At 42.6% G+C, this 14553-nt stretch overlaps 1 protein-coding gene across 1 annotated transcript in view; it reads right to left on the reverse strand.

Annotated features, from left to right (window-relative positions):
* Window positions 1-14553, reverse strand: part of NOL9 (nucleolar protein 9) — a 132673-nt gene that overhangs the window by 79218 nt on the left and 38902 nt on the right. The window contains exons 5-6 of the mRNA XM_069240091.1: window positions 11509-11602; window positions 452-549 (exon numbers count right to left, since the gene is read on the reverse strand). Coding sequence (XP_069096192.1) covers window positions 452-549; window positions 11509-11602 — 192 coding nt within the window. The remainder of the gene's footprint in view (window positions 1-451; window positions 550-11508; window positions 11603-14553) is intronic.

A 14553-nucleotide genomic window follows, 5' to 3' on the forward strand; every position in this document is an offset into this window, starting at 1 on the left:
TTTAGGTCAATTCACCCCGAAAACCTATGAGACACAATTGGGAAATTGTAGACTAGTCATTAAGCAAAACATGGATGATTGAACTGTTGGAGTCTTAACACGCAAGTAATCAATTAATTTGTAAAATGCAACAAAATTGCTAGGAAAAAAGCTCAGTCTTCAACAAATGTACAGAGCTGTTTAAATGTGTCAAACAGAGTCGATGTCAGTTAGATTAAGATGATCTGAAGGTTAATGCTAAAGACAATTATAAAACATCCCTTTCAGCACTAAATTACTCTTCACCGACCATCTAGATGAAGATTTTCTTTTTTGTTAAAAAGGTGAACTCTGCATTGACAATATACTATTGGAGCGCACAGAAAAAAATAAGTTGCATACAAACTTGAAGCAATATCATCTGCAAATTCAATGCATTCATTTTAAAAAAAGATGTCCTGGATAAACGTACCAAGGACGGGCTCCGTTATGTCGAGCAATGATACACACCCAGGAGGTGTGAACTCTGTCTGACCAACATCACACTCCAAATATTGAACACATGGAATCCTTTAAAGAGAAGAAAAATAAAGTTGTTATCTTGAATTCCACCCATGGTCAGGGTTAAAGACAGAAAACTCAACCGGGCAACAGTAATATTATAACTTATTGAAGTATTCTGAAGACATTACAATTCACTTTAGTCTAAATGAGTACTAGACAACATTTTGAGACTACATATACATTCTAACTTTTAATTCCATTCCACCCTCAGGTGTCTTGCACAGTCTTAACACAAATATCAATAAGTGCCAGAATTAGGAGTGCAAATGCTTTCCTTAAATAGGAGCAGGCAGAATCAAGTAGAAATGACCCCTTTAAAATAGATAGTTCTCCTTTAGGCGTCAGGCGAGATAACCTTCCTGTCATTACTAATGTTGCTGAGTTAAGTCACTTTTACTTCTGGTTTAATCAGGTGTATGTAAGGAAATATTGCCTACATTGTGCTTCCCGTACATGCATGCGAGAAATGGGGTTACTGGTTGGGGGTGTGAGGGGTGAAACCGTTCTCAAGCAACAACCTGTCAGGGTGAACCACAAAAGTCACTATATTAACCGGTGCTTAAGTCTCTGGTAGCTCGGCACAAAAGTAGCCAGGCGTAAGTTAGAGGCAATGTTAACAGTATGTATGCAGCACACCAACAGTAAAAGTGAAAACACAATCCCAAAAATGACAAAAATCCAGTCAGTAGAACCAGAGGGATGCAGTTTCAAAGTCTTAGATAAAAGTAGTGTCAATTACTAACTGAGGGAATCTGGTTGCGTGGACTAGGACAAAGACAAGTTCCAGACGACCGCGATGGAGCGCAGGCAGGGCACAGGACCAAATTTGTCGTGCTTGGGATTGTACCATATTACTTTGGGGGCACAGTCAGCATGGAGTTGCTTTGAGAGGCTCTGTTTCGTATGCTCCAATAAAGCTGTGCTGCGAGCCTCGGTGTTGCTTGTTGGTTCGGATTAGGCTTTAGGCTGTGCAGCGAGGCCTTGCAAGGCTGTGTCGCTCAGTGCATCTTCCAACAAAGCCTGCAGCTGTGCAGCAAGGCTTTATAGGTCTTCACACCGGGTTTGGTGGGACCTACTGTTAGGCTAGGAAGAGTTCTGCCTGATGCCAGCCAAGGGCCCAGGACATGGAGATGCATCTCTTAGGGATGAGGAACTCGCTTCAGCGGAAGCAACAGGGCTCAGGCTGGTCAAATTGCAGGTCCAGTGCAGCAAGTCAGTTGTGCAACTGCAGGGAGACGAATGGAGCTTGCCGAGTCCCTGTAGCACAGACTAGGAGGTCAGCCAGCTGACCTTTGGATTGATTCAAGTAGGGTGGGATGAAGGGAGCAGGTCCTGTCTTCCTTATCCAAAAGCAGGGCACACCTAAGCAGCAAAGCAGTTCTTCTGTAGTGTCTACAGGTTCAGAAGTGAACTTAACAGTGGGTATCGCGGTCCAATATTTATACCTGGTGCCAGTTTTGAAGTGGAAGAAACTTCTAGACTTACCCCCACACATCTGGGTCTAGAATTTCTGTTCTACCCCCTCCCAGGCCTCAAGATATCTGGGTTGACAAAAGTCTACAGTGAAATCATTGATGAGTGCAGGAGGTAGCCCCTAATGAAGTGCAAGGTAAGTCAGTGCCAGATCTGCCGCCTCCCTCCTCTCCCCCCGAAATACTGTCAGGACGGCCCATCAATCCCCCTTTGTGATACTGTCTGGGATGAATACACAAATGCCAACTACAGCTGACCCAGTGCACAAGCTGCAAACACCAAAGGGTCAGGACAAGAAAAATACAACTTTCTAAAAGTAACACACTAAAAGTGATGGGAGGCGGCTTGCCATAAGTCCAACCACTGGCAATAGCTCGGGGTAGCACTCCGACCTATTGTTCTTTAGCTAACCATGCTATCTCAGTCTGGTACAGTTATGCCTAGATGTGGGTCTCATGCTCAAGCAAAAGAACAATGGGTTTGGACACTACACAGAGAGATTGCCAGTGGTTAGACAAATGGTAAGCATTCCTTCGATCATGTTGTGGTATGTTCATAATTGCGACTTAAAATCTGACTTTACCATTAAAGAGGTTTTTAAATTACAATTCAGGTGCAAACATGAGATTCCCCCCTGATCCCATGCAAAAGCTATCACTTATTAAATGTAATAACGTAACCCAATGTTATCCTATGGGAGAGTTAGTGAAAAATCAGTTTAGGACATGTAAAAAAAAAAAAAAAAAAGTACATAGCATATCCAACTTTTTAAAAACAATGCACCCTGGTCACTTGCTGTTTATGGCCTACCTTAGAGTTTAGATATCTTTTAACAAGCATTTTCAAGGCAATAGGTCTCACATTTGCTTAAGTTAGTGCTACTGGTGTTGTAAATGTATAACTGGACTTTTCTTGCCACATAAACTGGTCAACCCTGTTGCACAATTTTTCCTCTCCGACACAAAATTCCAGTGGCCCTGCATATAACTAAACCACTTCTATTTACCTTCTTCCTCCATCTGCAGCACAAACTATAGAACTCCTCAAAGCTTGCAACTTCTTTGGTGAAAAAACCTTCACTAAGTTAGTAATAGAACCATTTTAACAATTTTGAAGCTGAACAAGAAGGGTTAACAAATGTGGTTTGCTACAAACATGGGCACAAGCTGAAGCAATGATAGTTAGACCTAAAGATCGAATGAAGAACACAGCATGTGAGTGAAAACTCTGGTACTCTGGCAGATGTAGGTTTCAGGAGTGAATGAAGGGAAGTGCAACAAATCCTGTGCTCTCCTTTCCTGAAGCTATGGAGCCAGCCGTCTGATAGAGTATCAGTGACCTTTTCAACATGGAGGTTCAAACTCTACAACGCACAGAGCAATAATCCAAAATTAACAGAGGAACAAAAAATAAATTCTACAATCAGATCCAGTCCATTATATTGAGCAGTCCTCTAGTACATTCAGGCAGCAATTCCTTCAGCCTCTCACCGAGCAGACATTTCTAGGGATTTGTAGGGATTACAACTTTCTTGCAATTCCACTACTAAGGTTTGGGGGATTCTGCACCTTGATAGTGATGGATGATGCAGACTTTCAAAGAGCTTAGAAGAGAAGCTAGTGATAAGCCATGCTAGGCCACTGTAGATTGCATTAGCTGCAGTAAAAGGACCAGCTCATAAACGTCCCATTTACCAATGCAGCCACTTCTTATCTTAAAGTAAAACTTGTATATTTATCCCACTTTAAGGACCCTTGGCCTGATATGGCCAAACAGCTTGTATTGCATGCAGTGCAGTTACTTTAGGGTGCACATAGGTTTGTGTAGAAAAGCATGCTAACAAGGAAACATAATTTGTGGACCCAGCAGTCTCTTGGGGCCCATAGAAAGGACCTCAAGGAGCCGCTGTGAACGGGGCTGATTGGAGGAGAGGACGAGGCAAGGCACAAGGGTGTTGTTGGGGAGGGGGGGGTTCAGTACGGGAGAGTAAGTGACGGAAGCTGTGGAGCCAGCAGTGTCTTGCTGCCCATAGAAAGGAGCTGCAGAAGCTGCTGTGAAGAGGGCTGACCGGAGGAAAGGCGAGGCAGGAGAATGTTATGGAAGGGGCATGGGGGTGGGGGCTCAGAACGGGAGAGAATGACCACACATTGCAGATGGACAACCAAAACGCAGAGGCAAGGTAGGAGAGTGCTTTGGGAAGGGTGAATGGGTGGGGGCTCTGCACGAGAAGGGATGGCCACGCGTTGCAGACGAACAACCAAAAAGAACAATGAGTGAAATCACCTGGGAAGGAAAGCAAGCACCCAAAGGAGGGAAATGCACCAATAAAAAGGCATCATTTCCTAATGGCACAAGAAAGAACCAATGTAAATTGATGGATGTGGTTAAAGCCCATATTTTACCTAAAGTAACTACCGTGTTCATCTGATGGGTATCTATACATTCAGATTCTGCACCCCTTAAATTATTAGTCAAACAGTACCTCATAGGTGGTGGATCTGAAGAGATGGTCGAACAATTGAGTCCTACAACAATCATCTGACAAAATGACCACTTCTGATGACTTCATAGTCAAAACAGTAACAACAGGTGAAAGTGCAGACCAAAGCCCATTTAGCACAAAGGCAAACAGCCAATATGGGAACTCCTCCAGACAGTCCTGAACAGGCAGTGACTGCCAAGAGAAATGGGCTCCAATGCCTTCAGAAGCTTCCTTCTTTGCAAGAGTGTGACAAGCCCTGATGCACAGCACAATCCAGTGAGAAACTGTATATCTGAATCCCCTTGTACTTCTTGGAGCCAGTATAAGTTCAGAAAGGTTAGTCATCTACACAAATCTGGTCAGTCCTCTCAGTATAAAAACGGAGAGCCGCTCTGGGGGTCCAGACCGGGGGTCTCCAACCTTTCCTATAGTGAGAGCTACTTCAGACTACTGAAAAACACCCAGAGCTACTAACAAACTTCGGCTTTGGAGAATGACAGTCTTAATAGCAGACGAACTGCATTTTAAAAGGTTTAGCTGTGGGGTTCAGAGGGATTCATTCTGTACCCTAGCTCTTGTTTATGAATCACCTCTGAGAAACACGGTCTCAAAGGGGCTTTGGATTTTCTTGTTATACAGTAAAGAGGATACAGTTCTCCCATTTTGAGTGATAAGACCCAAAAACTCTTGGGCTATCTGGCTAATTACTTTGTAATCCTTTGGTTGATGTCCACAAAAAGCAAATAAAAAAGTTGCTTTTGGAAATACATTTCACTTTTATGTAGGTCAACTAGTTAGAATACATTTTGTAAAGCACATGCAGACTTCATAGCTCTCAGTAGATAAATGTCTATAGGAGAGAAATAATGAATACAAAGTAAAGAATGAAATAAAGAAATTACAAATAAAACAGAAAGAAGGAAAAAGACCAAGTGAGACAGGAAGGAGGAGAGAGATGAGGGGAAAAAATGAAAGAAGAATAGAAAGCAGGAAGGAGAGAAAAGAAAAAAAGACAGGGCTTATGTTAGAAATTGGGTCTCTAGTTGGGAGTTGGTTTGCACCCTGTCCAAATAGGGACTCTTATTCTAGTCAGGATAAGGAAGATACCCGCTCAGAAAACCCCTGCTCACCCCCTTGGTAGATTGACACGAGCAGTCAGGCTGATCTCAGAAGCAATGTGTAAAGCATTTGCACAGTAATACAGTTAAAACACTACTAAAGGACACCACACCAGTTTCAGAAAAACAGCCAATATTTATCTATTTAAAACGAGGCCAAATACGATATAAATCCAACATACAGTAATAAAAATATGAATTCTGCAAGATTTACAAATTTTAAAAAAACAAAACAAAAAAAAACACACAGTTCCTTGAAGTCAATAGCTCCACCCGGGATTATTACGGAGTCGTGAGCAACAGAACCAACAGTTCAGTGTGAAGCAGGGCGGTGCAACGTGCGGTGTCCACAGGTCACGGTGCAGGCAGCAGCGTCATCATTGCGGAAGCGATGTCGTCGGTAGGCCCAAGCCAGCAGTGCGGGTCGGGACGGTGCTTTGTGACCCTCACGAGCAGTGTCCACAGGCCACGGTGCAGGAAGGGATGCCTGGTGACGACACTGGGGTCGATGGTGCTGGCGTCGGTGGACCGGGGCTGTGGTGCAGGATGGGACGGTGCTTCGTGCTCCTCACGAGTGGTGTCCACAGCCCACAGTGCAGGCAGCGGCGCCAGTGTCAGCAGGAGCGTCGTCGTCGGGGAGGCCCAGTCTGCGGTGTGAGCAGACGATGCCGGAGTGCAGGGCCCACAGTTCACGGTGCGTTGAGCGACGCGGTGAAGTCGGCTGATGATGGTGTCGGTAAGAATAGGGTCGCAGTGCGAAGCGGGAAATGCAACTGTGCGGCGTCGGCAGGTTACGGTGCAGGCCAGAGGCTTCGCTGGCGGCGGCACTTTGATTTTTTGTATTGTACAGCATAGAACACACAGTTTTCCAGTGCTGCAGGTCGAGGAAACTGAAGTCTTTGGTGTCCCTGAGACTTCCAACAGAAGGCAAGCTCTACTCAAAGCCCTTGGAGAATTTTCTCAAGCAGGACATATAGCAAAGTTCATCCTGTGCGCTCTTTTTTAGGCAGAAGCAGCAATTGCAGGCCAGTCCAGCAAAGCAACACAGCAAAGGGACAGTACTCCTCCTCCAGCTCTTCACCTTGCAGAGGTTCCTCTTGATTCCAGAAAGATTCTAAAACTCTGGTGTTTTGGGTCGTCTTATACCCCTTTCTGCCTTTGAAGTTGGCAAACTTCAAAGCAAAGTCAAGTGTTTGCAAGAACCTTCATTGTCCAGGCCAGGCCCCAGACACACACCAGAGGGTTGGAGAATGCATTGTGTGAGGGCACACACAGTCCTTGCAGTGTGAACAACCACTACTACCTCCCCTCTAGCTCAGATGGCTCATCAGTATATGCAGGCTACACCCCCACCCCCTTTGTGTCACTGTCTAGAGGAGAAGTGGGAACAGCTCAACTGTCAAACTGACCCAGACAGACAATCCACAAACGGGCACAGAATGGTTTAAGCAAGAAAATGCCTAATTTCTAACAGTAGCATTTTCAAACAGACAATTTAAAAAACAACTTCACTAAAAGATGTATTTTTAAATTTTGAGTTCAGAGACCCTAAACTCCACATTTTTATCTGCTCTCAAAGGAAACTGCGCGGCAGCCCCCATGTTAACCTATGAGAGAGATAGGCCCAATTTGGCAGTATTTCATATATAACACACTAGCATTTGTTCTACCTTAAACATACACTGCACCCAGCCCCCTGGGGCTACCTAGGGCCTACCTTAGGCGTGCAAAAACAGAGCCCAAAACCAGAAGGTCAGAAGGCAGAAAGACAAGGGAGACATGGCAAAAAGCTGCCAGGTCTAACATTGTATGGAAAAGAAAGAAAAACAGAAGACAAAAAGAAAGCAGAAAAAGTAGTAAGTGGAGAAAAAGGACTAGGAAGAAAGGAAAGAAAGAAGAAAAATGAGAAACCAAGAAAAGGGTTGATATGAAAATACAGAAAGAAGGAGAAAAAGAAAGGAAAGGAAAACAAAACAAGAGCAAGTCAGAGAAATAAAAAGGAGTAATTGAGAAATAAGGAATTTCTGAGAAGAGGGTAGGCTGCAGGGTCCTGCACAGTTACCTTTGTATCCCACAGAACTGAACACGTTTAAAGTGCGGCCTTCAAAGATTGATAGTGTAAATTATCAAACTGACAGACAATTATGTGAGAACCCCTCCAAAGCAACATCTAAGTTACCCGTAATTGGCCAGCTGGAGACCCCCGGTCCAAACAGTGCAGCCTTTCCTCCTCCTTTACAATCTATTACAAATATATGACTTGATGGAGATGTACTTTCAAGGGTATTCAGCGCCCTTTGCTGAATCCTTATCCATTACTAAGTTAAGAAGGTTATAAGGCAAGTTATTTTAAGTTTCAGATACGCAATTTGTTTTGTAGTGTGCAGATATATATTGTTTCATATGCAGTGGAGATGCCCCGTGAATTGAAGTATAGAGACCTTTTAGGAACAGAAATAAAGATATCTCTGTTTATCAACAGAAATGTTATTTTACAGAACACTGAAATTTTAAATTGTCTGTAGCGTTTTAGTAGAAAAGCACCTATTTGCCACAAAACACAAGCATCTATTTTGACATAAAAAACATTTCAGTTTATTTGTTCAAGAGGACCCTATATTTGATTACCAAATGTATACACAGAGCAAACAAAGCATGAGAAGCCTAAAAAGGATTTAAATTGCTAGCTAGCAAAGCTTGCATTACATGAGCTATAGCAGTAAGACTGGGCAGTTTATTCATGCCTGGTTGAGTATCTTCTGAAACCTCAACAATTTTTACTTCCTCATTTGGCTCAGACCTCTTTTCCCCTATTACTTCAACCAACCAGGCATGCATAACTAGGAAATTGAGAGAATGCACTATGCAGGTTCAGGAGACTGCATTCAGGGTCAAATTTTCAGTTTTGAAACCTGTACATGCAAGTTGATGCTATAGATTACACACACACACAGGACCTCACTATGAGGCTGGCAGTCTTGAGAGCGCCAGCCTTGCAGTGGCGGTCAGTACCGCCGCTGCTGTGGTGGTCTGAACGCCACATTATGACTCTGGCTATCAGACGGCCAGGGTACTGCCGTTCCCACGGGGATCGATGATCTGGATGGGCTGACTATGGCAGAGGTCAGAATCAGTAAAAGGTGAAGCTCCATGCAGTGCCGCCCTGGTGATTACGACCTGGTTCTCCACCAGCCTTTTCATGGTGGCTTTGCCACCATAAAAAGGCAGGCAGAGAACAGGTGCAGGGGTCCACAGTAGGGCCCCTGCACTGCCTATTCAATTTTCATGGGCAGTGCAGGGGTGCCCCTGCCCAGCACTCTCGCAATGCTCACTCTGTCTGCTGTGTAGATAATGTGCACTGCGAGGGTGCTGGTGCCCCCTGTGGCAGCAGCATTGACGCCAGCTCAATAATGAGCAGGGGGCAATGCAGCTGCCACTTTCCCACTGGACTGACCAACAGAAACCTTGGTTTCTGTCTGTCAGCCCTGCAGGGAAAATCATAATTGGTCCAGCATGGCAGCAATCTCCTCGAGGGAAGTTCTAATCAAGCCCTTAATTTGACTCCAAATTAAGCCTTTCCTGCTTTCACTCTTTCTAGTAGAACACCAAACAATGCTTACCACCAGCTAAGATATTCACTTTCAAAATAAAACTCCACATTATTTTAACACTGTCAAAACCCAAATGGACAAGTCACACTGACAAGATTTGATCAGAAAAGTCACATTAACCAGACGTCTCTTAAATCTATTAATCTTTGTCCATACCAATATTATATGAATTGTTAAAGCCCAGAGAGTGCGATCATGCAGAAGGTGAATGATCCAATGATACGTGATACATCTACGGTATAGCATAGATACACTGAGTGGGACTCATATTTTGGCCAATTTACTTGTAATGGAGGCATGGAACATAATAGATTCAGACGGATAGTAAATTGAAGTGATATAAATGGCTTCTTTGGCACCTACAGTAAAAATAGTAACTTGTGTTTGGTTGTATGGCAATTGCTAAGATACATCTGGCATAGTCTGGGTAGATCCCGTACTACTGCAAAACTTGCAAAACAAGACTACATAACAAAATGAATAAATAAATGCCAGGGCTCAAAGATCTTCTGTGGAACTGTTTTCGTGCTACTCGCTACAGCAACCACCAGACTTCAATGGCCAGTCGTGGCCCGATTATACCCCTTTTCTGATCTAGTCCTATTCCAGCCCTAATGGTTTGCGCACAGGATTGCATTGATCATCCAACTAAATCTGCACCGCACTATAGAAATAGTGATAAATACAGTACATGTTACCATTAGTTTCGAATAATCAGTGTTACACGTTTATGCAGAGAATAACCGATCCAGAGCAATTTTATTTCAAGGCAACTGCTAGTATTTGTTTGCAAAATATGACTGGAAGGGTTATTTTGTTCTTCTGGGTCAACTTGAGATGTTTTTACTAGCTGGGGTTCTAAATGTAAATCTTTCTAGTCATCTGCCAGACCATGACGCTGAAAACTAGTGCTGACACAGTTACTCTTGCTTAAATCAGTCAATTAGGGGCAAATCAGGGGCTCACCTTACTTGGAGGCCTTGTGGGTCACCGGTGCCACTGATAATGTGTCATGGGATCTGTGTCATTTTTTAAAAAGAAAGGTTTCTCTCAGAACCAGAAATGCCTCTCAGCGGTAGCCTCTCTTTCATATAAAATGTGTAACAATTTAGGCACTGCAAATCTATGCAATTATGAATGCTAGTACATCTCAATAAAATGCAGCTTCTCGAAAAAATATTCTTATCTGGGCCCTACCAAATACTTGCTCCAATGAAGATCTGCCTCTTATTGCCCGCTACAAGTCAACAAATGCAAGAAGTTATCTGTTTTTACACATTAGAAGATATTATTGCCAACAATGGACAGCCGCCAATCAAATTATCTGAAAAGCATTGATACTCTACTTTTTTTTTTTTTTTACTTAGTGCCAGTACTCTGCAATAATTTAATTAGCAATACAAGCTTTTTCAATTGGTTTCGGGCTTATCCCTTATATTTGTTTTCCTTTTAGTCATGTGATTTGTCGATTTAATCACTCAGCCTTTACAAGTCTTATACGTTTTAAGAGTTATTTTTAACTGCTTCAATTAGAAGGATCTTGTGATGCTGAAGAAAACCATCACACCACAACTACTGATACCCAAATAACAATCTTTTATCACGTCTTTCTGTTGACAGGGAAGGTCATGAAATGCAGAAACTAATTGCTCGGGCCCACTGTGCAATAAAGACTGTTAACTCTTTTGAGCCTTATCTGACCTGGGTTAATAGTGTCTATCACTGCCAGCTTTTATAGAGCCTCAGACTGAATTAGTTTCTCCCTTCATTCAACTTTCCCAAAGGCACTTTGGGCCCATGTGACTGTGACAAAACCTTGGCTCAGACTATTTCACATGTTGTAATGTTCTGCACCTTCTACACCTCTCCTAGGAGGAAAAACAACTTTAACACCAACTTTTGGTACCTATTTTAAGAGCTGCAGATTTTAAGCAAATAAAACTAGCAATGCCATTTCTCCTCATTCGTGTACACATGGGCCATTTTTTAAGCAGTGTTCTCAAAATCTGAGGAGCCTGGTCATATTTCTGGTATATTGAGGTCCATTGGATACCCTTTGCCCTCTTGACTCACTTAATTACGGAAAATGTAGCGATTGAATAGGTTTTATTATTCTGTGCATTATGCATCGTGGTTTTTATATTGTACTGTGACTGGATTTATAATGTTTTTATTCATCTCTCATGGTTATATCCATTTTAACCAAATAGGATTTACCTATCTACTCAAAACAATGCTACATCAGCACACAGAAATTCTTATGAAGTACTAAGCTACTCACTGGTTAAGTAACTGGTTAATCAGATGCCGATTAAATGTTGATTTCCCAACATTCCTTGGTCCACTGACTAGGATTATTGGACAAACATCATCATCTGAAATGTAAACAAATGTGATCAACTTCCACTATTAGTAGCTGAAAAAAAATAATCATAAAACAAACGTTATACAAACCAAATCTACTTACTCTTCCAGTTCAGTAATAAGTCGCTAGCCAAAATATCAAACCTGCACAAGAACAATCAATCAGTATTTCGAAAACGTGGTTTTTCACCCGTGAGGGTCTCAAGTAGCTGATCGGGATGTCCCTTTATATGTTCACAGGACAAATCGCATTTTATGTCAAATCAAGTAAATACCCCAATCACCTGAAATATGTTCGTAATAAAAAGTAGCATTTTCAAAGCTATTGTTATGACATTTATTGATTTAAAAAAAATAAAAAACCCTGAAGATGAAGTCTGAAACTTATGTCAAAGTGTTGACCCATGATGAATTCTTGCATACTGAATCACGGCACTACTGTCATTCCAATAGCAAGGTCAATTATTAATGCCTTTAAACAAGTGCCACTTTTGTTCCGAAAGGTGTACAAGCTTGAATCACGAAACTATTGCTGAAGCAAACGTAGTGTTACAATATAGAGAGGCTCTAATCCATTTCTTACTAGAGTGTTAAGAAATTAAAAAAAATTTAAAATGTGGATGATTTGGAAGTGAAAAGCAGCTATCCACTTAAGTTGCATCTTAAGTACGTGAATAGAAGTCTTTTCTTTATTCGGTATGAAAAAATTCAACCATAAAAACAAATAAGCAAAGCAATACATAAACCAATTAGCAATAAAAACAGTGTATACATGTGTCCATCATTTAGAAATAAATAAAACATCAATGTTAAGAAGCAATTCTTAAAAGTACTCTACTTTACTGTGCCAAGTAATAGCTCCCCTCAGAAAAGATCCCAGCCCCGCCAAACCAATACATCTGAAGCCATTTGCACACAAGAAAGCAGGGCCTCAACAGGGGGAATAGAAAACGACGCCTAAAAGGTGCATAAAAAACACAAAATATTGTAAAATGGGTCAGAGTCTGCAAAGACACCCAGTCACAGGGACACGGTCTAATAGATTTTTCACCATACTGGCCTAGCGGGAAACATAGATTACTTCTAATAACCCCAAGGCGAAATCGGGTAATAACAGACCTTTCCCTCACATCATTTATCTCTAAGACATAGGGCTCAGGGCCCACCCCCATTTTAAGCATAATAAAATCACTGACCGATTATTTTCCCTAAAACCTCCCCCTCTCTTTTGGCCCCCAGGATTCTCAAAAAGTTATCCTTTACCCAGTTTTTATCACGGCTAGTCAGACCCTCAGGAGTGTCAAACAAGTCAGGCTGCCCCAGATCATGGGCTGCCTTTCTTATATACATCAGTCAGGGGATATTCTTTACGTGGTCACAAGCCAGGCAGTCCCTTAAAATCTCTCTATTAAAAGTGGCATGCTCATTACTCCAAATAGAGATCCATAGCAAGAGAGGAGCCAGCTGAACGGTGTCTTGTACAAACTCGAGATCTAATACCAAATGAAGACAAAAACCAGAGGTATCTTGGCCAACTCCTAATAGCCTTCCGCAGAAACTGTTTTCTTCTACAGCGGGGGCTCGGGTATCCATATACCCCCACTAAAGTGCTGCACCATACAGCCGGACAGGGAGACATTTACGCCTGTAGATTTCAAGCAATGACTTAATGGGTTTATTTCCTACTCTAGCAGCAAAATCAAATGTAGCACCACCTGTAGCATGGAAAAGCGTTCCCCTTCTAGCAATACTGGGTTTCCATGTACCTTTATCATCAAAGATAACCCCTAAATATGGGAAGTCATGAACCCTGCTAATAATTTGCTCTTCAATCTCCAGCTCCCCCACCCTGTTGAAAGGTCTACCACATACCACAAAGTGTGATTTTTTATAGTTAATCTCCAAGTCCAGAGCAGACATAAAAGAAACATAGGCTCTAACTACTTCACGGAGGCCGTTCATAGTGCAGGCCATAAGGACTGCATCATCTGAAAACGTCAGTACAGGGACATTATTACCATTCACCTTAGGGACATCCCTATAGTGTTCCACCAAGAAGTCAGACAATCCATTTGTATATAAAAGAAAAAGAGTAGGGGCCTTGACACAACCCTGGCATACTCCCCTTGTGAGCTTGAAAGCATCTGAACACTCCCCATTTGTCCCCACCCTCACATTTGCAGCTGTTCCTAAGTGGAGGTACTGAAGCAACTCCACAATATTAGGATCCATCCCTATCTTATTAAGCCTCTCCCACAATGTAGGCCAATTTACCTTATCAAAGGCACAGCTGAGGTCCATGAAGGCAAGGTAGAGAGTGCCCTTCCTAGTGTGAGTATATTTCCCAATCATCATCAGCAGATTAAGGCACTGTTCCAGAGTGCCAAGCCCTTCCCTAAAACCGTACTGGGCCCGGCTCAAGATTTCATTATCTGCCATCCAGGCCTCAATACGCCTTAAAATAATCCGGCCCATAATGTTAGCTGAAGAATCAAGGAGGGAAATAGGTCGATAAGACATACGATCATTCCAGTCCCCCTTTTTAAACACTGGGATAATACAGGCCAATCTCCAAGAGGCAGGAATCCCCACAGTGACTGCTGCATTAAGAAAATTTAGCAGGATAGGCGCCAATTGCTGGGGACAGGATTTATAAAGATCCATAGGGATCGAATCCTGGCCCGGGGCTTTATTACTAGCACTACCCTGGAGTGCATCGATAACCTCCTGAAGTGAAAACCTAATAGCTAGATTGGGAATCACATCATACTCATTATCCCAGTTATTTCTTAGGGGACTTCCCTGAAGAATTCTGCAAAAATCATTTACCCTGGCCTCCGGGGCAATATTACAGCCCAGACCCTCAGATGTTTCAGTTTCAAAAGAAACTCTATTTACCACCTCCCAGAACAGACTGGGGTCCTTCAGGACTGTAGCGCGCTCCAGTTCCTCCCAGGCTTTT

This window comes from Pleurodeles waltl, chromosome 6 (assembly GCF_031143425.1).
Source record: "Pleurodeles waltl isolate 20211129_DDA chromosome 6, aPleWal1.hap1.20221129, whole genome shotgun sequence".
In the NCBI taxonomy this organism is placed as follows: domain Eukaryota; kingdom Metazoa; phylum Chordata; class Amphibia; order Caudata; family Salamandridae; genus Pleurodeles; species Pleurodeles waltl.